The sequence below is a fragment of the Temnothorax americanus genome, unplaced genomic scaffold, assembly GCF_048541705.1.
Source record: "Temnothorax americanus isolate GAGA-0224 unplaced genomic scaffold, ASM4854170v1 Scaffold1, whole genome shotgun sequence".
Classification (NCBI taxonomy): domain Eukaryota; kingdom Metazoa; phylum Arthropoda; class Insecta; order Hymenoptera; family Formicidae; genus Temnothorax; species Temnothorax americanus.
In genome coordinates this window covers 5228025-5254698 of record NW_027509230.1, presented here as the reverse complement: position 1 = coordinate 5254698, position 26674 = coordinate 5228025, and the positions used below count along the sequence as shown (strand labels likewise).

The following is a 26674-nucleotide window of genomic DNA, read 5'->3' as shown; positions in this document are numbered from 1 at the left end:
TAAGTAGTAAAGTAATTTCTTTATTTGTCATGCGACGAGTTGCTCTCGTCATTGATGCGCGTGCATGCGAATGCACGTGCGAATACACGTGTTATAAAATAAGGTAGAGTCAATGGGGAAAACTTTCAGAGTCTTTCATTACATTTTTGCCTTTCATTCAAAACGATGAGGAATCATCGACATCATTCTCACAATATGTTGGTTCACTTGGTCGCGATAGCATTTTTCTAAAGACAGACACTTCGATTACAGTCTTTGGATGACATAATCGCAAAGTCCGTTCGTGCGAAATATCGATAAAAATAAACATTCGGAAGTGCGTGCGCTCGAACCGTCCGAAAGAACACTCTCGGCTCGCTCGCTTCAACGATTTGGTAATTAAGAGTATTCTTACATAAGGTTGCTTAGAACTTACACAGAACTTACATCTAAAAAAAAAAGCCGCTTCTCAACCTAACACTCGCAATTCTAATTGATTGCACGCGTTTACGCAAGCATTACATGGTAATGCCTGTCGCACTGTGTTAATGTCATGATCGAAACCAAATAAGTTTCGTACGTGTTAAATGCCGAAGAAATGTTTTCCTATCACACTAAACACATCAGAACTCTGTTAATAGACTCAGTCACTCCTTCAATATTTGATATGAAGTTGTGTAAAGTATATTGCTGTATTACTATATCATCGCGACAAACATTTTCCAAAAAGGGGCGTCTGACGCGTTTGAGACCCAGCTCTTCTCGATCAGAGCGTCTGTCAAGATTATCTAGATTTAAAAGCGCCGCACGAGCGAGAACAGTTCGTTAAGATTGAGACTGAACTCCGCTGAACACGCTTGAGCAAGAATGAACGACGAGATATGGAGGCTACGGATATTTAGAGCGGCACGAGGCCGCTCCTCGTGGTAGGGTTGCGAGCCATGTAAATATCCATGTCGTGGTCGGTCCAGTTGTTCTCGTCGTAGTTGTTGAGAGTATGCGTGGAGTCGGCCAGACTGTATCGGCTGCCAGGTCGTGGCGGATTTGGGTCCAGATTACGGTTACGCGATCGTGGTCGCTGCCGCCGGGCCGATGAGTGCGGTGGCAAATGATTGTTGGTGAAATTCGACCGCGACATCCGGTCCGAGGCGGCCGCCAGCGACTGGCGCGATTGCCGCAATTCTGAAACGGGACGCAAATGCGTTAAACAACATGGAAGACTGGACGATTAAGGATCGTGACAAATGCTACGAAAACGAAACCGAAACCGACCTGGTCTCGTACTGACGAGATTAGAAGCTAGCGCGGTGTTAGAAAAGTACCGCGTGGAATTGTTGGAGAAACTGTGCTGAGATTGGCCGTCGGCGATTGATCGGGCGGACACTTTGCTGCTGTAGTGTCCGGTCTGAGAGCGCACGTCGTCGATGCAGGATGCCCTGGTGATCGATCCTGAAATCCATTCCGCGTAATTTACCTTACTCTTGCTACGCAAGACACTCAACTTTGAAATTATTACTGCTTATAAGTATTTGTCCATCCAGTATTTTTACATAATTCTCAAAGATGACAAAAGTAATGATAAAAATCTTTAAGAAGGTTTTTTACGTTAAAGTTATGATCAAATCAGATACAATTGATGACTTATATTGAGATTTTAAAATAAAATTACTTCGAGAGAATAAAAAAGATTGTAAATTCTATGGATAGCAAATATTTATAAACAATAGAGAGACAATATGTTACCTTGTCGATCAATAGGGAAAATTCTCGGTCGTGGTATGCTCCTGTTGCTGTAGGCCGACACTTGATCCCATTCTTTTTGAGCGTTGTAGGCACTCAAGGTGGCCATTGATGACAGGGGTCCGCCGGGGCTGGGGGTCGGACCCACGTTCGAGCAACAATTGACCGGTAGCCCGGCGATCGGGCCGCCCATCTTCGTTTGATCGATGCTGTGCAGAGTGTGTAGCTTACGAGCGCGGCGTCGATTCGCGACCACGAAGATGATCACCGCGACGACAATTGTGGCGCAAATCGCCGCGCTCGCGGCGATCGTGATCTTGTCCATGTTCGAGGTGGGCGAGTTCTCCGTTCTGACCTCGCGGCACTGGTTATACGGCACATTTGCCGGTGTGACGTTAGTCTCCTCCAGCGAGACTACACAAACCACGATGCATTCCTGCAATTGAGAGATTGACATGAATAGATTAATAAATAAAAAAAATGTAATTAAAGAATCTGATGGAGTTGAAAAGTGACTTGAATTAATTTTTGTCTCAGATAAAACGTGATCTGAATATTGAAAGTCTGAGATATTTTCAAGAAGTGGAAACTAGTTAACGTTTACAAATTATTGTTAAAGGATTTTATAAATCTTGTCATCTATTATATAATTCAGACTAACAATTTATCTTTTAAATGTTTTTAGCTTTAATGTAAATTTTATTAAATTAAATTTTAATTAAATTAATTCAATTTTAAACTTAATTCAAAGTGCTTTTTAATTAGCAAACTCGACTAATTTGGTTCATCGCGATTTACTAAAAAAATAAAACAAGCTATCTCTAAAATAGAAAGTTATTAGAACTAAACTGAGTCTACGAACAAATTAATTAACATTCCAAAATTGTTCTCCAATTAGTTACCTTCTCTCTCTTCATTTTTAATTTTTTAAATATATTTTTTTTAGTAAAAAAACTTTACCTGGGAGGGTACATTTTTTATCTTGAATTCTCGTTCGCTGGCCTCGAGCGGCGGCGCTTGCTTGAAACTATTATCCCCGAACAGTCGATAGATCACTCTGAAGCCCAGAATGTTAGTCGCCTCCGTGTCCCAGTATATGATGACGGCGTTGTCCTGTCTGAGCACATCCTTCACGACAATGTCCTTCTCGTTCGATTTCGATTTATACAACGGCGATCCCAGGACCAGCGGCGGTCTTGGCTGATGCTGTTGCATATGCTCCTGCGATTGCTTTGGCGGCGACGGAGTGGTCCTCACCACCACGACGTTTCCGGTTCGCGCGACAGTCGGACGGGTTGTCGGAACGTAGGTCGAGGGTGGTGCCGACGGTGCCGTTCTTCTCTGCTCGGTCGTCGACGATACTGTCACCGTGGTCGTGGATAGTGTCGTGCTGGTGATTAGTTCGGTCGTGGAAGCCGTGGGTCGTACGGTCGGAAGATGAGTACCGACATCTCCAACTGCCGTTTCCGTCGGTTCTCTCGTGTCTACGCTCTCCACCGTTCCGATTCCGATTATCTCTGACGGTCGCTCGCAATTCATGTCTGCGACATTAGTTTTTATAACATATACGTTTATAATATTTTAACATTGAATTTTAAATGCGGAGAAATTACTCTAGGTAATCTTCCTTTCAAATTAATCTTACAGTTGAGAAAATTCTTTCTTAATTTCTTGAATTAAAAGAATTACATTTTTTTAAATGAAGACTGTATTAAATCTTTCAACTAATTAATTTTTCGCAATAAGGAAAAATTACATATCCTGTATGAACTAATTTTCCAAGTTAGAAAATTTATAATTTAATTTTTGTTCGAATAAATATTAATCTTCTGATTCGAGGAAATCTAATTTTTTAAACTTGAGGAAATCTATGGATGTGCACGTAGGATTTACCGTCGGGATCGAGGTTGTAGAAACTCTTGTCCTGCAATCGCTGCGGACTGCCGCAGAACTGCGGCTTGCGCTCACGGCTGGTGACCTGCAGGTCTCGCGTCTTAATCCATTCGACGATCCAACGTAAGCGGCAATCGCAGACGAGGAATCGTCCGCCCAGACTCAGACCGCGCAAGGTACCGTTCAGTTCGGCGAGCGCCTCTTCCGGTACCGTGGACAACGGGTTACCGTCGATTGCTAGCAGCGTGATCGACGGGTTTCCTTGAAAGGCGTTGACCGGTAGTTCGGTGATCAGATTGAATCCGATATCCAATACCTGGAGATAATCGACTCATTTCATTGAAAATAATACGGCTTGATCAATCGTCAAAAAGAAGTAGTTGAAAATAGAGGAAAATGAACGTTTTAACTTAACAGGATGTTCCGTTAAAAATTGATTGAAAGATTGCGCAGAAAAATACTAGATATTATTAACAAATCATGATTTTTTTTCGAGTATTCGTCTTTAAAGCTGATGGCTTACCGGATTGTCTATACAATTTTTGATTACTTACCCTAAGGTCGTGGATGCTATTGATAGCCGCCGTAGGGAAATCCGGGATGAGATTGTTCAGCAGGCTGAGGGAGCTCAGGGTGTTTCTGATACCGTGAAACGCCTCCGGGCCTATATTCTGGATCAGGTTTCTCTCGAGGTTTAATCCCGTGAGGGAATCGAGACCCTCGAAAGCTTTGGTTCCGGATGTGCCGGGAAGCTCGCGTATGCTGTTCTGCGATAGGTCGAGGAAGGCCAGAGTCCTCAGCCCCCTGAGCGCTTCCGGCACTTTCTTCTGCCGCGTTCCTTTGAGATTGAGATTCTTCAGAGTTCTCTCCAGGCCACGAAACGATCCCGGAGCGAGAGTGACCTCGTTGTCGGACAGTTTCAGCGTGATCAGTTTCATGCCGGCGAAGGCATTATCGTTGACTTTTGTAATTTTGTTCATCGAGAGATCGAGCACAGTGAGGTTTCTCAGGGTCTTCAGGTTGATACCGGGGATTTCCGTGAGCTCGTTATCTTTGAGATTCAAGCTCCTCATGTGATTCTCCTGGCCCTTGAAGGCCTCTGGTTCGATGCTTCTTATGCGGCATCCAGACAGCTGTATATTGTTGATCTTCAGGATGGAGAAAGAGTTGTTCCTTAGGGTACCGATCGTGCTATTATTGATGTAGAAGAGATCGATCGGCGTTTTGGTGGCGTAGCGCCGCATCGCCGACAGCAGCTGTTCATAGTCGACGATGTCACACTGCACCGAGAGCTCGCCGGCTAGATTGTAGTCGCAGATGCACGAATTCTCGAGATCCACCGCGTGTTGCGACCACGGACAGGCGGATGTCGTTGCTGCGACGACGAACGCGCCTGCTAGCAGCAACAATAGCTCCTTCGGAATTGCATCTGAAAATCAGGATAACAAAAACAATTTAGAAAATGATAAAACGATGATAAACGGATAAAACGATCCACAGAATCTACAGAGTAAGTCGACAAGCAGATTGTTAAGTTTTCGTAAATACGAAAAATTTTATGAAAAGTAAATTGTAATGACAATTATTTAAGTCTGTAAAAAATACGAAAGAATGAAACAAATAATTATTGAATAGAAAATATTTGAATTTTAAATTAATGTAATAATTTTTTACATCATGTATTGCGTAACATACGAGAATATTTGCGCGATACGAAAAGACCTTATTAATTCCAAAAGATTATGTAACATTTTACAAAAGGTGATAATATTATCGCTTGTGTTACGCGAGTCGCATTCTGAAATTCTCCGAATAGCGCGCGATTGTCATTGTAACGTTGTAACATGGGATGTAGGGAACGCGCATCACCTTAGAGAAAGCGCCAATTCCTTTGGGCCACACGTGGGTACACGCGTGATTTCGAAACGTGTCGCAACACCGTCGGCTTGTGCATTCTCGCAATTATGTCCTTTTCATTATGACGCCTTTCGCACCTCCCTTCGCCTTGGGACAGGCCGTTCCACGAACGTGAAATGTCATCCGGCCATTTTCGTCGGAGTATTATTCCCGTATTCTATCGACATTATTCCCTCGCGGATATCGACGAAACGGAGCATGCGATTCCGTGTTTTTCTTTTTTTTTTCGCGTAACGTTCTATTAACCCGGCACCGGTGAAAATTCACAGCGTGCTCGCGTTGGGAAATCTTCCGTTTTCTTCTGTAAACATCTCGTAAACGTTCTTTCCTAAATTATACGTACAATCGCCAGATTGTGTAGAGTAATTGAATTTCCTGAAAGGTACTGTGAGTACGTTATGACCGTACACGGCTGTTCGTTACGATGACGGACGAGAACGATCCATTTCTCCCCATATACGAGCGACCGAAACCATTAATTAAAGCGACACCTAATCTGCCAAATGCGTATCGTGGGCGAAAAGACAGAGGGAAATCACAATATTTCGTGCTATAATCGATATTGGGAGACACTTAGGATGCACTTAACATTTTTAAATAGGTCCCGTTTGTTATTCGAGCGATCTAAATTCGAAAATCAACAATTAAATTTTTAAATTGGAGTTTTATATAAATATAATTATATTTAGAGATTCAAGAAATAACGCGCACGATGAGAACTACAGAATTAAAGGGTTAAACGACTACATTTCGCGTAAATAGAAATCAATTATATTCCCTATTACATCAGATTTTGATTCAAAACGTTCCGCGTAATTGGACTTTCACGAGCAGTTCAGAAACCGAGCAGTTCAATTTCTTAATGACAGCTTGGTGTAATAACTACGTAATGGCAATGGGTAATGGTAACCAAAGATTATTTTCTGTGACGCAGCAGGTAGAGACAGGTTCGAAAAGGTCAAGCAAGCAACAAAAATTCGACACATTATTATTAAAAATTTAAAAAATTATTCAATTTTAAAAGCATGTACAATTTTTTTTGTATTTTTGAGCAAAGCTATGTGAAAATCCTATAGAGCCATCTCTATTTTTTATGATACTCAAATCTAAAAGTCGGAGTAAGAAACGGATTAAACGGACTTTACTGTTTTATGTATGTACATATATAGCTTTCTTTCGCGTATCTGGTTTCTGGACTCTCGATTTGGGAGGCCAACAATTTTGATAGGTGAATCTTCGTTTTGATGAACGGTAAATTTGATTCGAGACAGGTAACGTCAGCTGGAGTAGTTGTCATGATCGAAACCCGCAGGAATTCGTGCACCGTAAGGTGCGTGGCTATCGATAGCGAGATCGAGCCGAGGACACGTATCACGCGTATATAACGCTTCGGCCGTTGACTCGTAACGGGTTCGGTCTATGGGCTCGGGCTTCGTTCAACGAGGCGTTCTCAAGCGCTGGTCACGCTGGCTTTCTTACTCCGACGCGATTTTCCACGGTTATCGCGTCTCGCAAATTGCGTGTCGCCGCACGAGTGGCCTAATGACCTTCAGCGCGGGGCGCCTAGAGCCTTCTAACTATTTAATTTTTAATATATACTATCTTTACTTTCTTTTTTAAATAATGCATAAATTCTTGAAACATTCCATATTCTGCAAGTTAATCTTGAGGAAAAGAATAAAGAAGAATGTGTCACATATTTATTTATAGTTTCCAGTTTGTAGCTCTTCTTAATTCCTCGAGATACGCGAACGTTGACTTTTCCTGTCGGCCGAAGATTGATTTTTCTCCTCGCGCTACGCGTGCTGCTGTTCTCAGCAGGTCGATGCACCACGCAGCATATTATACGCGCACGCACGGTAATGACTGTTGGACTATTACATGTTACGCCGCATTTCCGTTTCAACACTCGGTATACTCTCCGTAGCATCGCGCGGCCGGACTTTCGAGTTTCTCCCGGTCTCACGCGCGTTGCCCGCGTTAACACGCCCATATGAATTCCCGTGAGCGCATATATCGTGCACCCTGCGCGCGATTGCGGTAATGCATCTGTAACCGCGGATAGATATTAGGAACGCGGACAGGTAGGCGTAAGTAGGTCTGCGTCTTCCACCTGAGATACATTACTTCATCGTCGAGCAGAAGAAATGTCACACTCGCGTGCGACACGTTAATCGCGAAAACACAGTTGGAGAGAGAGAGGGAACATCCCTTTCTCGAGTATCGAGAAAGCCTCGGTGTGTGTCAAGGCCGATAACGTTGCAAAAGACAGCGCGTTTATAAGAATATTTATGAAGGACGAAGCGAACGTGATGAATATTAAGGAATCTCTTCCGCGATATTCCCACATAAATAAAGTGCTTACAAAAGTAGCTTCCTCTGAGAGATTTTTTAATTGTTGTCGCTTGCGAATTCCCCCCCCCCCCCGCCTTTTTTTACGCCACGCCGAGAACGTCTATCAATCTATTCAAGTTTCGCGGAACTATCTAGCCCAGTTTTAATTGCACGAGCCATTTAGGTTCGCGGGTAATTAGCCGAATACTTAGATATTCTTCGCCGTTTTATGGGATCGACTTCCGACTCTGCGTTCTCGCATAAACGCGCGTGCAACAATTATGGCCACAGGCGTAAAAATCTGGGAAAACGGCTCACCTTTCACATTTTTCGCGCTCGCCGCGGCGCGGGCGATATCTCGGCGATCGACTTCCGGATTAAAAAAAAAAAGAGTTCGTGTGGCAGCGCGGAGTCACCTAGATCGCAAGTGTGCGGCTATATAATGTTCACATTCCCGATCTCGGCGCTCGAGGTCGACGAAAGGAACATTGCGGACCTTTCACTCACGATCTGATTATTTCCGCGCAAATACGTAAACGTGCTCTTTTCCGATAGACGCGGATATCGCGGATATCACGCTCTTTTCCTTCCTCCGCGCCGCGACAAGAAAAAAAACACCTGGCGCGAGCCGGCCTGGGAAAATATTATGAGAAACAACAACGTGTGTATAACTAGTCTAAAGTAAAACGTCATTATACTTGTATACGAGCGTAAACCAGGGAATGCCTGGAGTTCAAATTCCGAGGAGATTAATTTATGCAAAAGTAAACAGCAACCCTATGAAAGCAGGCTATTATGCGTGTCGGAATGTAGGATGCCATCAGCGTGAATTAATTTATCTAATTAATTATCTAATTGATTTATCTAATTTATTCCTGTTATTCTTCGTTATATGAAGGATATCTTGCGTAAAACGGTCTAAAAATTTTAATAAATGAAATTACAAATTATATGAAATTATGAATTGAGCACGTTTTTACCGTTTGGATAAAAAAATCAACAAAATTGTACCATTTTTGTTATATCAAAATACGGCGATCATTCAAGTTTCTTCGTCCTGATATCCTGCATTCTTTCTTGTAATGAGCTGTCCTCGTAGAATTGATTTAATAGCCTCATTTCTTTCACTAATTCAAATAATCAACCAATAATAAGTTCTTTTTTACGTTCTTTACTTCATTCCTGACTTATATATCTTTATCATCAAACCAATTATAGGATTTCTTTATCTTGCGAAATATTTATATGATTTATATTTTATTTAAGTATCATGTAATATATTTTTTTACATATGTGTGACGAGATTGCAATTGAAGTTCAAATTCTGGTTGGCAGATCTCAATTGCGCTCGTAATATTCGATATCCGGAACGATCTCGCGATAAGTAAAGAATTTTCAGAGCGCAATGGGCGATTTAGATCTCTTTAGCGACTTGGGAAGAAAAAGAAAGAAAGACAAGAACCGAGAACGCGCAGGTGTGTGCGAGTAATGAATTAATTAAACTGGCCATCGTTACGGCGCCGGAACACTTGTTAATGGGAACGGATTGCTAGTTAGCGTGGTGCACTATATCTTTAATTATAGCGCGCGTGGCTCATTATCGATTATTATTCGCCATCACGAACGATTTGCGCGTGAAGAGATTATTCCTATATATGTATATGTACAACATATTATGGAGCATTGAAAAGCGATCTCTGATGAGTTTCCGGTTCAATCTAATTCTATAATCCAGAAAGAAAAAGTATAATTAACCGAAGAACATTCTTGTCCTATTAATTTTATTAGAAAAATTTTGTAGAAATTTAATTTTAATAGCTGAATTTTGAAATTATTGGAACATGCTTTTAATTTAATTTAATATATCTTAATGATATACATTCTGCGTGCAGTGCACTTCTTCTTATATATTGAGAGAGATAATCTCGGGAGTATCACTTAATTACGCGGTCAAGCTGCTGAAATAATTAATTCGTAATGAGCACAATTAGTGCCTCCATCACTCTAGCGATCGGTGATTGGTGCGTGAACGTTATCAGAGTATGACTGAACGATCATCTTTCTCTTCCTGATGCTAGTGACCTTACGCATCAGTGACGATTGTACACATAGAAACGCTTAGTCATCTGATATTTATCAATTAATCAATTAATCAAATGGCAAATCCGAGACCTTAATCGCATATTCTCTTAAAAACTTTTCCCCTCACGATGAAAATAGTTCTCCATCCGTGGGGGGAAAGTTATTGAGAGAATATGCGATTAAGTTCGTGGATTCTCACCCACACATTTTTTTTTTACTTTATATAAATTGATATTTCTTATAAATAGATAGAATAATAAAATAATTTAGCTTGTTAGAAACCGCAATTCTTTTCTCGTGCAATTCCATTATAAAGATGTACAGAGTACGCCGACATTATCATCCTGGAAGGCTCGAGTGAGTCACGGATCGCGATCGCGTGCACGCGGAAGATTATCAGACTGTGACAATGCGGGATTACCGGCATCTACCTCGTCGGGGACCTTGACTGTGCTAAACCATCAATTTATTGTCAATCATCTGGCATCGGGATTCTGAACGCATCAAATGACTTACGATGTTGATTTTAAGCTAAAGATTATATAAAATTATTATTCCCCAATTTAAAAATTGTGCAAAACTCTGGACTACGGCCAGTTGAATGCGATTGACTGAAACATTTTTCATCGAGATATATTGTTCCTTAAGAGATACAGTAGATTGCATTATTGTATACGTGTCTTGCGAAAGTACGCTGCGTTCAATAATATTCCTTCGAACCAGAATGATTAATTTGACGGGCTTTAACGGACCAGATCTCCCTAAATGGCGATGCTTCCTCTTCGCGTGACAGCATGATTACTCACGGAGCGAAATAATTCTCGCGGCTGTCCCTGTGGGAAACCTGTCGGTCGATCGTTACAGCGTTACGACATCTTTCGGGCGAGACTGACCGGCCGATTGAATAACCTTTCACCGAAGAATGCGACCGATCGCGCGGAGAAATCGCCGTTCGCGGCGAAACGCGATGTACGCTTGTGCGCGGATCGGCAAGGGCGAGCGACGTCCTCGATTATCCAATATGCCAAAGATTGAATATAGTTAAATCTGGTTAATTTAACATCGGTCGAGGAATTTAAATTATTAACGATTTTGACTATTAACTATTATAACACGAAGAACATTTACCTTCCAGTTTCAAAATTTTATATCTATTCATCAAATTTATTCTATATATCGTATCTATGATATAATTATAGTAATATAATTTTCATTAATTGCCTTAATTATACTCGTAACCAATTAGCTGTAATAACTACAAATCTATTCGATCGATATCTAGGTATGCGCGCGAAAGAATCTGATCACGAAATATATTTTTCAAAATGCATATACCGATGCCACACGCGAAGGTTTCCTCGCAACTCGTTACCAATATAGGTATACGTTTCTTTGCGACTGATTCGCGTTCCCAGCGATTCTGGGATCGGTATAGTTTCCGTAAACTGGCATTTCCGGCGATTCGCACGTGGCACGCGCAAACGCGTGCAAGTGCGCGCACGTGCAACGGCCGCATGCACCTATGAGTACCTGCCACGGAATCCGATCCTTTCACTTTCGTTCTCTTTCGGCTTTCCGTTTCTGCCACTCTCCATCCCTCTCCCTCTTTCTATTCGTTTCTGGTCCTCCTTATCTCCCTCCTTATCTCCCTCCCCCTCTTATTCCACACGACGGATATTAGCTGAAATTTATGCGAGCTGCGGATTAGAAAATTGCATTATATTATAGTGATCAAGGGCTGGCGAACGCTAGCTCGTGTCAATGTTTAGCCCACGATCAACGATAGTTTCCCACGATTAATATGTCGCATTTTTCCTCGTATCGGACAATGCATATAACACTTTCTCTAAAATGCGATGTATATCTCCCCTAACATTCGAACAATTGCGATCTGCAATCTAATGTCCTCTTTAAAAAATGGCAAAAATTAATCATTAACAAATTTTACTTATAATCTTCTATTATTTTTAGGTTTTATAGAACACTGTTTTTTATTAATAGTTCATTCAAAATAATATAAATATATTTTTAATTATTTTATTTTTTTAAATTATTTTCCAATTTTTTTTAATTAGAGAAAAATTATACGATTCTATAACATTGTGATTTGTGAAATGTACATTTAGAGAAGCCAATTTTATCAAATTTCATAAAAAATTGTCTAATTGTTTTCGAACTCAGATTTTTAATGAACCTTAGATCTGTGCGCGGGGTGGGAAGAGTAAGAAAGTGCGTATAAGCGAAATCGATTTTAACAGCCGTACTTTGGCTAACTAATAGCGGCGTTATCGTGGAATCGCATCGAATTAAGCAAATACGGAGAAAGTGCGCCTACTTTACATCTGCTCTAATTTAGATTGCCGCAATCGTCTGTAAATACATCGGAGCCGTTTCTCTCGCATCTTGCGTCTTATCTCGCGAAAGCAGAAAGCGTTCGCACTTTTTTTGTGCTTATAAATAGACGTAAGATGATATCATCCTTATACGCATCGTAATCATTCCGCAATGATAGAGCCGCTAAAAATGCTTCATGCGGCAAATGCGATATCCGGAACGAAGCTTCTACAAGTAGTTCATTTAGAAACGTTAATTAAAGCTAATTGAAATTTAATTAATCTTCCATCTACTTTATTAGAAAAAAAAACTATTTTGAAGTTTTAAATTATATTGAAGTTAATGAACTGTGTTCTTTGAAAAGAGATATTTAGCCGATGATTTGAAACTCAAGATTTATAAATGTGTGCGCGTGCGATGTAAATGTGAATTCGTTCGTATGCAATTCTCTCAGATAGAGAGATCGTTGTTTACGATCATTCGACATTTACAAGCGATACATCCTTCGTTGACGCAGAAACTTCGCGAAACTTGACTCCGGTTGTATAGAATCCTCTCTGTAAATGGCATTTTGCGCCTTCCACTGTGTCTTTCCTCATGAGTTTCCACCATTTGCGTTTTACAAGCGCGCACACAAGCGCGAACCAGCCGCAACATTATTCCGCTTGTCGTTTCTATCTGCGAGACTATAGATGTCCACTTCAGAGGTCTGGAGAGCCATCGGACAGCAAAACACTCCAGCGGATCTATCTGTCTATATATCTAATCCACCCATCTACCATCTATCTATATTTAATAGACATCTTCACTTCTCAAACTAGTCGAGAGCTCTCACAAATATTATTCGATAAGAAAAAAAACATAAAAGAAGTAACGTATGAAAAGGATAGGAAATCACACAAGGTAACGTTAACTAAGGATTAACTGGGATTGCGCCGGCGCAATTTATCTTTTGGATGCAACACACGTCGTTGGATCCAGTTTTGAAAGAATATCCGCGGGAGCTTATCCTCGCGGTCTCTTCCTCGTGCTTTCTCGTGCAGGATTTTTACGTGGGTCCCCCATATGCACTTTGCACGCGGCTACTTTACGACCCGCCGAACTTTCCATATGCCTGTAACGGTCCGCGCTACCATCGCAGTCGGCACAGTATGCCAACCGACTATCTAAGTACTGTTACCCGCTCCATCTCGCAGGACACGCATATACGCGGCCAACGGACCGGCGAACAACGAGGAGCTCCCTCGAGCGAATCGCGCCGCGACTGTAACGCATGCCGCATTCCTCGTCAATGGCATCCCGCCGCGGCCGCGTCGAGATTAATCGGCCGCTTGACGACAACTTTGTTGCCGTTGAATCCAGCGGAATCCAGCGGATTTTTATTAAATTTCAGATTATCATATGTCTAGAGTATGCAATGTTACATATAAGCATCTGATATTAAGCCGTAGCTTGAATGCAAAATCCAAGAATTAAAATTCTTCCACTTCTCAGTAATTCTCGGTATAACTTATAGGATAAACCACACACACTTATTACAAGGAATGCAGTTATAGTTTTTTAATTTCCACAACGAGTCTCGTGACTGACGATTCTATTTGCAGAGCGACTCTCGCGAAACTCTCGACCTGGTTTGTAACCGAGGCGACGCATGATTCTCGACACCGAATAGTACCTTCCTTTATCTTAAACGTCTCAATTATACTTATATCGCGGCGAAAGCCCTCAATTTTTACCGTCACATCTCGAATGCGTTGCCGACGGACAATTAACGAACTATTTGCGTTTCAGTATGTTTCGCTTCCGTAAATCTCTGGTATTTTAGGCGTGGTGTGATTCGCTCGCCGACGATTAAGCCGCCGCGAGTTAAGAAGCGATCTCGGACTCGTCGTCGATTAGGTGCGCGTTCTCCTCGCGTTCCGCAAATTAGCGACGAATTCGCCGTTGCTGACATATCTCATTTGCGAAAATACGAGTCGTCGCGGCTGTCTCTTCTCCGAATGCCTCCGTAAAAAGAGCGAGCGGCTCTCGAAATCGTGGCTGATCGCTGCAATGTCGACCGCGACAATTAACATTTCACGGCCTCCGACTCGGAAGAAGGCAAAGCGTCGCGATTTTTTTTTTTTTTCGTCAACTATTGTTCCGCGCAAAAAGCGAAGACATACCGACGAAGAAACGACTCCGGATCGATCTAAATGGTTCTCAACATTGCTAATGTTGGTGGACTAGTTTATGTTTTTAAATTACATGTAGAAAATGGTACATTAAGAAATTTACGCTCGAGCAGATAAATTTTTTCTCTAAGATAAATGGAGTTTAGAGGGAAGCCACAAACAATTATTAAAACATATTGAACTAGAGAGAGAGAGAGAGAGAGAGAGAGTTCCATGGAAATATATTGTCTTTTGCTGCTTCTAATGCTTGAAGATTCTTTTTTAATAAATTTGATAATTTTTTCTCTATGAAAAGATATCGAGGTGCTGAATTATAAATCATTAATTAATTCTGCTCACAATGGCAAATAAAAAATGGTTCATGTTTTTATTCGCGACCATGACTATACTCTAACAATAAGTGGATAATTTCAGCAATTTGTCTCTATAAGTATAACTAAAACGATAATCGTAACGAATTAGGCTCCGTTACCGAGGAAAAAATGCACGCATTATGCAGATTTGAGCAAACGACGCTGTGGAGGGAACACGTTATGTATAGCTCGGTTCGTTCTGCTCGGCAAGACATATCTGTTCGATCCATCGATCATCGATCACTGTACTCCGATGATCATCGCGTTACGGCCAGCCGTGCACGATCGACGCTCGCTTTTCACTCGAGAATGTCCCGCGGCCTGCCTCGATCCTTGTTCCTCCCTTTTCGTCGCGCCTTTTTCCCCGCGATCGTTGATCCGCGAGAACGAGAGATTTGATTGGCTTTCTCGCCGCCTTCGCGCTTCATCGAAATCTGGAATATTTTTCTGGTGACGCGTCTCGACCTTCGATCGACAGATTAGGACATGAAGATGGTATATCTTGTTGTAATATTATCATACATGAATTAATAAGTCGACGACACTTTTGCAATTTTTTTACGTTTTAAGTTGTATTAAAAATAAGATATTGATTTATATATATCGTGATGCTATAATAAAATAATATTTATAAAGAGTAGCACGCGCGCGGACTTAATTTTATAGAACCGTGTGATGTCGTGAATGTCTATCTAACTACATTTATAGAGATATAACGCTGGTAAACGTCATGTTTCGATTCATTATTCTAGGCAGGCTTGCTTTCGTAAGGTACGTACGAGAGCTGCCCTGGGGCACGACAGAGTGACGTTCGCTCGTATAGTATTTCTCAAGCGCTGCTTAATTTCATAATGCCGAAACGCGCAGGCAGGTACATACTACATACGCGGCTTCGACATCAGAAACAGTGACATATGAATGGGGATCCATCGGTGGTGTCTTGTCCTCTCTTTTTTTTCTCTCTCTGAAGCGTCATCGTCCAGAACGTCTCTCGAGGATTTCGACATTCCATCGTCTTTCGACGATTTCGCGACAACAATGCCCGATTCTCATACGGAACCATTACATACGTTCGGACCATTGTTTGAAGACCTTTCTGATAACTGATTAATCGATAAGTTAATCACTGACAGCTAAGACTTGCATAACGTCGACAACGAACGAGTATTGATAGCATAGAGCAACCGCCGTTCTCTGAACGACTATGCCAAAATTATTGACTCACATCGATTGTTTTTAATTTAAAACATTGAAAACAGCAGTCTTGTAAAAATGTCGAAATTGTATTTAATATTTTTGGTTTAGAAATTTCTATTAGCATTTATATACGAGATCTACATTTATAATCGTTTTTTGGCGAGTCAAACTTTACAAGATTGAATATTTTGTTTAATTTCGTTACGTTATTTTATACAGAATAATCAATAATGTATTTCGTTACGTTAAAATAAAAATGATTATATAATTATGATGTTATACTTTTGTATAACTTCAAATTATTTTTAATTGGAGGTTTAAAATATCGAAATATTTGATGTCAAAAGTTCAGAATCAATTTTCTAAAATGTCTGTAAATGTTGAGAAATTCTGCACGTTCTAAGAACACCTATGCTAAAAGAAAGCGCGCGCGTTACGTTTCGGAAAGGCGACGTGCGAACAATGCGTAACTCGCAATTTCTTTGACTATAACAATGATAGCTTGCAAAACGACTGATCCACTCTGCTCTTACTCCCCTACTGACCCGGTGTAAATCTACCGCGAAAGATAAACACGCCTTTCGCATACTCTTTGTCAGTCTCTCGTGGAAGAGAATTCGTCCGCGCCGAATTGCACCGGGTTACGCGACGCTTCACTTTATATATACGCTAACGCCGCGGGCCGTGAGAATTGTCGCACAATACCGGGCCCGAGGGTGGCCCGGTCGACACAATAACGAGGAAGCATGAATTAGCCCGTCGCACAGTTAATTGTCGACTTTAAAATCCGCCGCCGCACAGAGCAATCGTTCGTTCGCGCCAGAACTGCAATGTGAATCAGAACGCGACGCGTCGTGTGTCGAGTTTGTGTCCCCAGTCTTTAGCCGCGGGCATTGAAATCTCCAAGGCGTGTGTTATGCGCGTTCACGTTACATAAATCACCGGACATCTTTTAATTCTCAACTTTTTTTAGTCGATCTGGAAAAGATTTATCCTTTGTCGGCGATGATTTTACATCCGATTTTTAATATCCTCATCATATGCTTCATATACTTAAACTTTGAGATTTTGTTAAAACAAATATTCATTATGTATTCCCGAGAAAGATTTATTCTGGGATTTATTCGCTAAATCGAGAGAGTGGTGTAAGGAGAAGTTACGATCGTCGGGTGAACGTTTGATCGATCGATTCGTGACCGGAATAGTTATATTGGGCGGCAGGTGCCTCGACGGTGCCCGCGACGGAAGTCGAGAAGCGGTTCCGGAAATGAGAGCTACGGCGTTAACTCGGTTTCCCTCGGCCTCTGGGATGTGGGTTAGGTCGCGCTGGGTTACACTCTTCTTTTTCGCCGGGACAATCTCGACGGTTAGGTGATAATCTGCGCGATAATTCGCCGACAATTTTTCTCGGCATTTCCTCACGCACATCGATGATTTTATCTCCCAGACAAGTTTTATGTGAAATGAAAAATAAATATGACGATTGGATGAGATGGTAATCGTCCAGGATACTTGTAATATAGCAATACTATGTTGAGCTCTTATATTATACGATACTTTAATAATACGCACAATAATCAGGAAATTTTAATGGAATTTCACGCTACTGTTCGTCTCTCCGCGAGAGAGAAATCCCTACGAGGGCTTTGCGTTGAACAATTTAGCTCTTTGTGGTTTCCTTCGTAACGAAGTATGCGAGAAACGCGACCACGGCACTGGCGTGCCGTGCACCGGTGCACGTGCCTTTCTAAAGCGCAAATCCGATCGCAGGCGGCTTGTGGCGGCCGTTCGAAGGGTTCCTTCGTGGATAAAACTCACGAAGACCGCAATAGAAAAGCCGTTGGCTCTCGCTACGCAATCGTAAATCGTAACGAAACGTGCGTTCGCTCATATTACACGCGGGATTTTAGAACCGGTGGTTTTTTTTTTAACTTTAACTAGATATCAACTAGAGACCAATTTAACTAGGAATCATTTCAGATTTTCCAATGCCATTTTAGATTTTTTTTAGCGATGCAAAATTGAGATATCGCAATATTCTTGGAAATTGATTTCAATATGACTGACCACATATGTATAAACAATTAGGATAATTATAGTCTTTTGAGATGCACCAGTTTTGAAGATTTTTTTACAATGATTGTACTATCCAATATTTTGTTCTAGTATCTGATTACTATATGGAATTAAATTCTAGAGTATTTGGCTCGCATTAATTTGAATCGTTGCTAATATTACAAAGTGTCACGAAATGAGATTTAGAAAAAAGCTATATCGCGTTACATTCAAGTGTATATTTTAACGTTTAAATTTTAAATGGTAGACGCTCATGGTAGACGAACAATGACGCTCATTAATTGCAATTGGCGCAAAAGAGCGGCATGGTTCGTCAAAGAGCGACAAAACGAGTTGACATCTGTTATCGCGATGATGACAACCATTTCCTTTTGACGATTTACGATTTCAGACTTAGGTATATTTTTGTTTGAAAGTGTTTTAATTTTATTATACTTTCCAAAATATATGAAAACTTTATACTTATGATAGAATAAATTGACATACATTTTACACATATTCAGTTATGTTCTAGAAATAAATTTTTTAATTGCTTGCTAATTCATATAATTATGTTAACATAATTACACTGAGAAAATAAGGTTTTCTTTTACATTTATTTGTGAGAAATAATTGATAAAATTTTGCTAGTGTGAACAATTCAATTAATATACTATAGTGCTTTAAACGAGTCTCGCGATCGTGGCGGCTGTAGGAAGTGCAAGTAATGCAAGAGGGATGATGCGGGAATCGAGGCAGGAGAGCATCGTGGTCCGCTGGTCACGGCTCGCGGACAAACGGACCACCATTGCCATGCTCGTCGGCCGATTCGCGAGTAAATCTCGGCAATTTCTCCGTAATGGTTGCCAGACTTGGACGCCATTACCATACGCCCTGATTTTTCCCGTCAGACCGACCGTGACGGTTAACGTTGCTCGCGCTCGCATGCGATCCCAAAAGTCGCTCGGTGCATTGAACCTGGCGAGCTTTCGCGAAAATTCTAACGTTCGGCCGTTTAGCATGTGAAAGTGTCGATACATTTTTTATTATAAACGTTTCCCGGTAAAAGTAATTTCCGTAAATAACTCACAGTATTATACCTTTCTCAAACGTTTCGCGAAAGAGAATACGCGCGAATGCGAAGCAAAGAGTCATCGCTTCGCGCTGATGATGAATATATCGTAGCTTTCTTGAATATATCGTATGCATTTTGTGACTTTTACTTGTTGCGTTACACTATTTTTTCATAGTTATAATTAATAATAAATTGAAGGTCTCTCTCACACACACACATACATCTTACTTTTATATGTTCGTGAAGCACTATGATTATTTTAAGTTTAATTGAACGTCTTATTTTGCCATAATTAACTGCATTCTTAATTTAATCAACTGTTTTGTAAAATATTTAATTGACTTGATACTTAATTTATTTGATAAACATATAAGATTATCGACCTAAAAAATTACGAGGACAGTATAACATGTTGGCCGTGGATTTACTGAACCACTTCGCTAATTCTCCGAACAGTGTTAGCGAGGAGACTGTATATTTTCACCGTATATTTATATATTTCTCCACTTGTTATTATATAAAAATATTTCCCGATCTACTTATGCAACGTTTACGTAATGTTGTTACTCGCGCAGAACGATCGACACAACACGCTTGATAATTTAGCAATACCACATAAGAGGATATGCAACTCATGAGAAACGCTATCCGATTTTTTTTCTATTCTCGTTGTTTTATCTTGCTTCTCGTTTTCGTCCGGCTTTTATCCGGCTTCTTTTATATCACGCATATAAATTTCGCATCCTCTCATCCTTTCCTCGATATCCGAAGACGCAGATCCGCGATATTGTTCCCGATCACTTGGTCGACCGATCGAGCGGAAATGAAAACGAATCACGAAGACGCTTTCGTCTCTTTCAGTCCCGGATCGCTTCATTCGCTTTATGCAAAGTATCTCGATGATGTCGCGCGATCCTCGATAAACCTGTATTACTTTCAATGTTAAGGAATTCCACGCGTTCCTCGTGACTTTGTAAGAATTTTAATACCCCGTCGCAGCTGCCTGCTATATAAATTCTGGCAATCGGCTTCCTGATTTGTAATTTTAGTTAACGATCTCTGAAGATATCGTGATTGATAATCCGCAGCTCGTTCACGATTTCGTTATTTTTACTACGTCTTTAAACGTTAAGTGTAGAAATTTTTGTATGAATTCTTAATCGATGAGAGATATAGACATAGAAGAGAATTGAGAGGCAAGAATAAAATCGCGATTTGTATAGAATCCACTTTTAGTCTTAGACTTGACGAGTTAATTTGTTTTCTTCTAAACACTAAACTCTTCAATTGTCCAATTTAAGCAAGAAACTTAAATCAGATAAGAAATATCTTGTTTAGCGTTATCCTATACTTTGACCAGCCTAAAAAATGAAGGTTTTTTTAGGCTTGAATTGCGGAAAAAGTAAAAATTTGATTAAAGTGTTTGATTTTTTTTAATACAATTTTTGGCATACAAATTTTTATTATAATTTTTAAACAAAAAATGTTACCAACAAAATCGTCGGTCTGGCGAAAACTATTATTTCTCTGAATGTATGTTACAAATTTCAAGACAATCCGTCAATTGCAGCCTGAGATATCATGTACACCGTCTGAAAAAACATAGTTTCAAGAAAAATGTGTTAAAAGTTTGACTTGTTACTTCAGTCATATCATGAATTTTTTTCATCTTATCGCTTGTCACCTTTCATACAATGGACTTTTCTCTTTTAGCATCTTCGAAGGCTATTTTAGTCCTAATTTAATCCTTTGTCGCTCTATTCGTCACTCTTTTTAATTGTGTGGGTGTAATGTTTACCTGCACGTATAGGTACACGAGTTCGCTTCAAACTCGAAGAATATTTTGAATATCCGCTTGGGATTTTTTGCACATTTATTTTAAGACTTCAAATCATTTTTGGAAGCAAAACAAATTTTAAAGTAAGATAGTCCCTTTTAATATTTTAAATTACAAAGCATTGTATACTGTCTAATAATATTTATATGATTTATGCACAAATAACTGGACAGTGTAATTGACATAAAAGTACAATAATTCTCAATATATATATGGATTTTTTGCTAAAAGCCTACATTTTATGTCTTTCCAATAATGTCATTTGAGTTAACCAACTCGGTCTCGAAGAATTTCTGATTTCGCGCCTTGTAATGAATTAAATGCAGGATGCAGGCGCGAACTTTTCGAGCATAGCGTGAACTAAGTATTCAGTATTCTGTCTGGATATGGGAGGAACCCAGCGTGTACGTCGTGTATCTATAGTACGGTTCAAGGTCGGACGGTGTACGTTGAAGACGATAGCCGTAAGATACGCGTGTAGGTGCATTAACCCTTCGAAGATTCCACCGCCACGCGATGCGGCTATAGTTTCATAAAGAATAGTATAACACTGGCGCTTGGAAGAGAGCAAGCCGGACTAACGAATGTTCCTATAGCTGAGAGGCAAAGGAAAATAAATCTAATATCCTATCGATTTCATTATATTTGTCATGAGAAAAAGATATTTTACGAATCGGTAATTTTCGAAGAAAGTTCTATTGTTGCAATAGAAAATACTTGCAATCTAACAAGTACATATAGACGCATAAGTTTTAGCATGACTAAATACATCCTTGTTTAACTTGACTTGATGAGTATATGCGAGTGCATTAAATTTGGATCTTTATGAATTTTCTTTGAAAAACTGGGTTTTCGGACTAATCGTCCCGTTTCTCCAATACAGGCTTATTTTGCCCGGTGTCTCGATGTTAATCCGGCGAGAAATAACTCCTGGTACCGTGAGCGAACTAATAATACCGTTACTATTAACGAGTCAAGAAAATTCGGGATATAAATGAGCGAAATGACTAAGATTCTTCGACTGTGAAATTTAGCTTTCATTTAGTCTGAAAATAATATCTAAAATACTAACAAAATTAAGAACGACAAATGTTTACATCACTGTGACATAATTCCCATTTGTTTCTTTTATATTTGTAAAGAGATCCCTCACCAAAAGAGTTTCTAATTCAATAATTTCGCGTAAATTCATGTAAATTGCCAGCGAATCTTTCTTTAGGATTCAAATATTTTCGTAAGTCTTAAATGCTACGCTGTAATGCCCAACATAAAACGAGAGCGCATTGGGAGTTGTAAAGAGAATTCCGGTTTTACAATCTTTTTATATAGAACTGGATATAAAAAGCTATTGAATTCTGATATTAAATGAAGAAATTCTCTTCTCCCGGGCACGAAACGCTTTTCAAGGCACGCGAGCTTTTGTTAAGAGAGAATATCCATTACTCACTCATAGTTGCTTATATTTTTCTCCACGAACGAGCAGTTTAGGCCATGGTGCCGAAGAGGAAGTCCGGCCGCACCTTGCTGGGAAATTCACCTGACTGCCGCGTGTACAAACGCAACGCTCGCACGAGAGCGAGCGAGCGTTTCCTTAGACTCTTCGAGGATCGTAGGCGTAGTCGGGATGCGCGAAGCCCCGGTCGAAATCGTCTTACGAGTCGATCATGTTCCAAGAGACGCGAGAGCAAGGAGGAAAACGGAAGTCCGATTTTGCACTTCGGGTCGGCGGACCTTGCGAGTCGCGCGAGCGCGCGGACGTGGAAGACTGCGCTCCGGCTTCTCCTGACCGTTAGCTCGACCGTCGCATCGCGGTCTTAAAGTCGACTGCACGAACCAAGCGGTACGGCCGCGTCCGTCCTCGGCCCCCGTATAGAAATCCTGTCTCGTGCCAACACCGCCGTAACCGGTGGTAGGGCGGTCGAGTCTTCGGCGGTAGGCTTTCCCGTAGGCTCCGATGGGATTATAAGCGTCTTGACGAGATTTGCCACCGGTGGAAAAACCTTGCCGAGAGGGCGGAGTTGACCCTTGACGGCGGTCCTGCCGTCCAGGGTCCAGGTCCGGTATATCGGGTATCCTTCGGTCCGACGATGCTTAAATCATTCTCCATGTCGAAGAATATATTCCGTAAGTAAAATGATAACATAACATGATTAATTTGCAGCATATTTTGTACTATTACAAAAATATATGTAAAAAGATTTAATAAGAAAAAGGGAGTGTTTAACCGAAAACTCGTAATTTAAACATCTTCAATTATAATTGTTTACCAACGCTGTTTCATCAATAACTTCAATTTTTGTTTCAAGAAAATATGACTTTAATCTTTATGCAGTTTTGTGTTTATTTAATATTTTGTTCCGGTTGTGTGTGTGTGTGTGTGTGTGTGTGTGTGTGTGTATTCGATAAATGAAAGAGAAGAAATGATTATAAAAATTATCATGTTAAATAAGTACGGTTTTAAAATTTTCAAGTTCTTTTCCTTCCTTTCGTAGAATGACATTTAATCCTTCGAAGCAAGGGGTACTTGAGATTTTTCATTATTGCGATACACAAGTGTCAAATTGTTCAAATCTAACCGAGCGTGTAAATGCGTCTCCCCGTGTTTTCCTTTAGGCAATAAAACGAAGGGGACGAGCACTCTTCTCTTGTCGCTCACCTGTTGCTTCCTCATCCTGGCTATCGTGTCGTCAAGCCAGCCTATACGCGACAAGATTTTGTAAGCGCATTGCTTATGTTCCGATGGCCGATGCAATTGTGTCTTTGGCTTCGCATGCGCTGCTATTTGCGCCGCATGCTGTTTTTTTTATCGCGAGATTTGATGTAATCAACACGTTCGACTAAATCTTTATTTTTTTTTTAAATTTATTTAGATTCTTCGATTCAGTGTTCGTAAAAGCTGTGACCTGTAAAAACGAGATAAGGATAATCGAAAGGAATTTGTAGAAATTGGATAACTAATCTTCGAAAGAGAAAGAATTTAAGAAATGATCGACTCTTTATTTTTAATTTATTGCCATCATGTCGCGATTTTTAAGTGCCGATCACATCAGAATATAAACTTTAATTAAAATTTTTTTTAATAAACAAATCTTAAAAATAAAAGTGCACTCAACTGTAAGGCCGTAGGATTAATTACAATTCCATCATTCTATTAATGCACGGGAATCAATTTTAATGATTTTAATAACATCAAGTCGATAGATGGAATAAGCATATAGTTAAATGTTTATCACCGGTATAATAGGGAACGTGAATGTGCAGTACAACTCGTCGATCGCAGAAATACGGAATACCGTTGTGCGTTTGCATGTTAAAATGTTGAAATTATACTTGCGGGAGGCGCAAGTGATTACTGAATCAACGACCGGCACCACAAACCTGCCCGTTTGACTTCGGCGTTCAACACATCTCTCCGTCTCACGCGACCACGGCGATCCTTTGTCCTGCATTTGTAGATACGCGCTCCCGATATCGATAAATTTACGCGTGTAAAACACTCTCGTGTACATCAAGTTTATAATTATAGTCTTCGTGTCGATGGCGTTTAGAAAGTTGATCTTTGCCGGAAAATGTAGACGCGTGGGATCGTGCGATAGGTGCTCCAAAATGAAAGACAATGAAATGAAAGACTCTCTCTCCGTAGACAATCTCGTTATTTAACGATATACAATCGGTTTTCATATCTCATTTCAGAGTCGGGCCCGGCTTTCCAGATTCCGTTCGCACGTGCTTGCTGCATCAAAAGTTACAGGTGACGCGAATTGCCAAATATTTTATGTAACGCTTATGTAACTTTTATATGTACTTCCCTTGGGTGAAAATCCCATTGGCTTTGTTCTTTATTACGTTTTGTGCGCGCAGATGATGAATTGCTGTGTAACGAGGAAAAAGGCGAGGGAGGAGAACGCGCACAGGTCTCAGAGCACGGAGATGGACGATGTGGAGGAGACAGGTAGCCATTAGCGATTTAATTATGCTTTACACAATGCGGTCGGCGGCATAAATTTGAAAATTCCCGGTCTGGCTGTCGCAGAGTCCGAGGAGGATGAGGAATTTTTTGAGTGCACGAGCGAGGAGCTGGCGAGCGAGGAGGTTTCGTCAACGAAGCCGCAATTGAAGGCGAAGCACCTGCTGTGGAACAAACCCGCGGGAAGATTGGCCAAACACCCTTCGCTCAGGTTGATTTTTCTTTACGAGATAGCGGCCGCAAATTGGCTGAGATTTGCGTCAATTGCTTAAAACCTAGAATTACTTACATATTATCAAAGAGACATATTTCCTAGATTTATAAAATAGAAATTTTTCAACTTTACTAGCTGAAGACAGAAAAAAGTAGTATCAAAATACATGAGATTTTTCTATTGACTAATATACTAACTGCTGGTATAAAAAATATCGCATAAACTACGTTTTCAATAACTGAATATTAAATATTGATAAAGTAGGCTTGAAAAGTGCACGATTTGTAACTTAATGAGATGGGAATTGATGATGCGTAGGCTGATTCAAACTGGAGACCCTCTTTATCTACCAATCACGCAGGATCCCGTACCGAAGACGGAGGACCAGCTAGAGGAGGACGCGCAGGTGATGATGCAGCTCGGTACAGACAAGTACGCCTCCGAGATGCGGGCTCGAATGATGAGCGCATCCCTGTTGTCCGACATGGAATCCTTCAAGGTATGCATAATGTATTGAGCCTAAACCCGGCAACGTATTTTACGAGTACATCTATTTTCATTATGATAATATAACGTAGGCGGCAAATCCTGGCGCGGTGCTAGAGGATTTTATTCGATGGTATTCCCCGAGGGATTGGATCGACGAAGAAGGTGTTGACGAATGGGGACAAGGAAAGGGTCAGTATTTTTTTTCTAATACATACAAAATTATGAAGAATATTCCAAATTTGAAACTTTGATATCACCGCTCAATCCTCGTTATCTATAATTAACTTACCTCGGTTATTTCAGTCAAGTAATCGAAGAGACTTTGACTTCTAAGGAATATTATAATTCTCTTTCTTTCTTTTTCTATAATATCTGAGGAAATTATTTCTTTCGAGACAGGTTATTCTACGCCAAGATCGATAGCGATGTGAAAGGTTGCACATATTAATTTTAAGAATATTTACAAGCTAAAAGTCAAGACAGAGAGTCTTAATACTAAATACCTTTTTAATGACAGATTTTTTTTTGTTCAACGTTCAATTCAACAAAGTCGATTTTTCCTCAACAAAAATGCCGAGGGACGTCAATTTGCAATTGAAATATAAATGTAATTTTTTTATTTCCAACGCTTGCAATATTTTTTTATATTGAATCTCGAAACGCAGGTTACTTGTCACCACGGATGATGATCCCGGATAATCCGTGGTCAACGACATGGGCATCGGCGCAGCCAGTTCCCGCACACCGGCAGAAACGACTGTTCGACGACACGCGAGAGGCGGAGAAGGCTCTGCATTACCTGTGTTCGAAACGAATAGGCCAGGTTGCACAGCTCTTGCTGCCGACTCTAATGCACGCCGCGCTCTATACTCTGACCTCACAGAAACAGGAAGCTCTACCGAGCCTGCCCGATGTAGCACAGAGCATACTCAACAAATTGCAATACGCGACGAAGCCAATTCATCAAAAGCTACAAGTGTATGAGGTAGGACATGACATTTCTTCGATCATATAGTAATTTATTGTTAGGTCGA

General features: G+C 40.6%; 2 protein-coding genes across 7 annotated transcripts in view; one reads left to right on the top strand and one right to left on the bottom strand.

Moving 5' to 3' along the window:
* On the bottom strand, positions 1 to 23075 carry Haf (leucine-rich repeat and fibronectin type-III domain-containing protein hattifattener). 6 transcript variants are annotated; one of them, XM_077406037.1, is made up of 8 exons: positions 12771 to 13549; positions 5482 to 5904; positions 4167 to 5041; positions 3613 to 3928; positions 2680 to 3260; positions 1723 to 2155; positions 1252 to 1428; positions 1 to 1161 (listed from the first exon to the last, which is right to left on the bottom strand). In XM_077406037.1, the coding sequence occupies exons 3-8, from the start codon at positions 4854 to 4856 to the stop codon at positions 878 to 880; spliced, it is 2481 nt and encodes an 826-aa protein (XP_077262163.1). In that variant the 5' UTR covers positions 4857 to 5041; positions 5482 to 5904; positions 12771 to 13549; the 3' UTR covers positions 1 to 877. The 6 variants fall into 6 exon arrangements, with proteins under 6 accessions (XP_077262163.1, XP_077262171.1, XP_077262180.1 ...); XM_077406045.1 differs by having other exon boundaries at positions 5482 to 5840; XM_077406054.1 differs by having other exon boundaries at positions 5482 to 5830.
* The window catches only part of Rab3gap1 (RAB3 GTPase activating protein subunit 1), a 31694-nt gene that overhangs the window by 3011 nt on the left and 2009 nt on the right, over positions 1 to 26674 (top strand). Inside the window, exons 7-12 of the mRNA XM_077406004.1 lie at positions 24664 to 24721; positions 24832 to 24922; positions 25004 to 25148; positions 25470 to 25650; positions 25730 to 25829; positions 26306 to 26625. Coding sequence (XP_077262130.1) covers positions 24664 to 24721; positions 24832 to 24922; positions 25004 to 25148; positions 25470 to 25650; positions 25730 to 25829; positions 26306 to 26625 — 895 coding nt within the window. The remainder of the gene's footprint in view (positions 1 to 24663; positions 24722 to 24831; positions 24923 to 25003; positions 25149 to 25469; positions 25651 to 25729; positions 25830 to 26305; positions 26626 to 26674) is intronic.

Bases quoted from the DNA above. Each gene is read 5' to 3' on its own strand.
- Haf (XM_077406030.1), bottom strand. The intron at 3,929-4,166 runs GTAAGTAATCAA...GATTATCTCCAG, and splicing joins ATAGCATCCACGACCTTAGG to GTATTGGATATCGGATTCAA. The intron at 2,156-2,679 runs GTAAAGTTTTTT...TCTCAATTGCAG, and splicing joins TAAAAAATGTACCCTCCCAG to GAATGCATCGTGGTTTGTGT.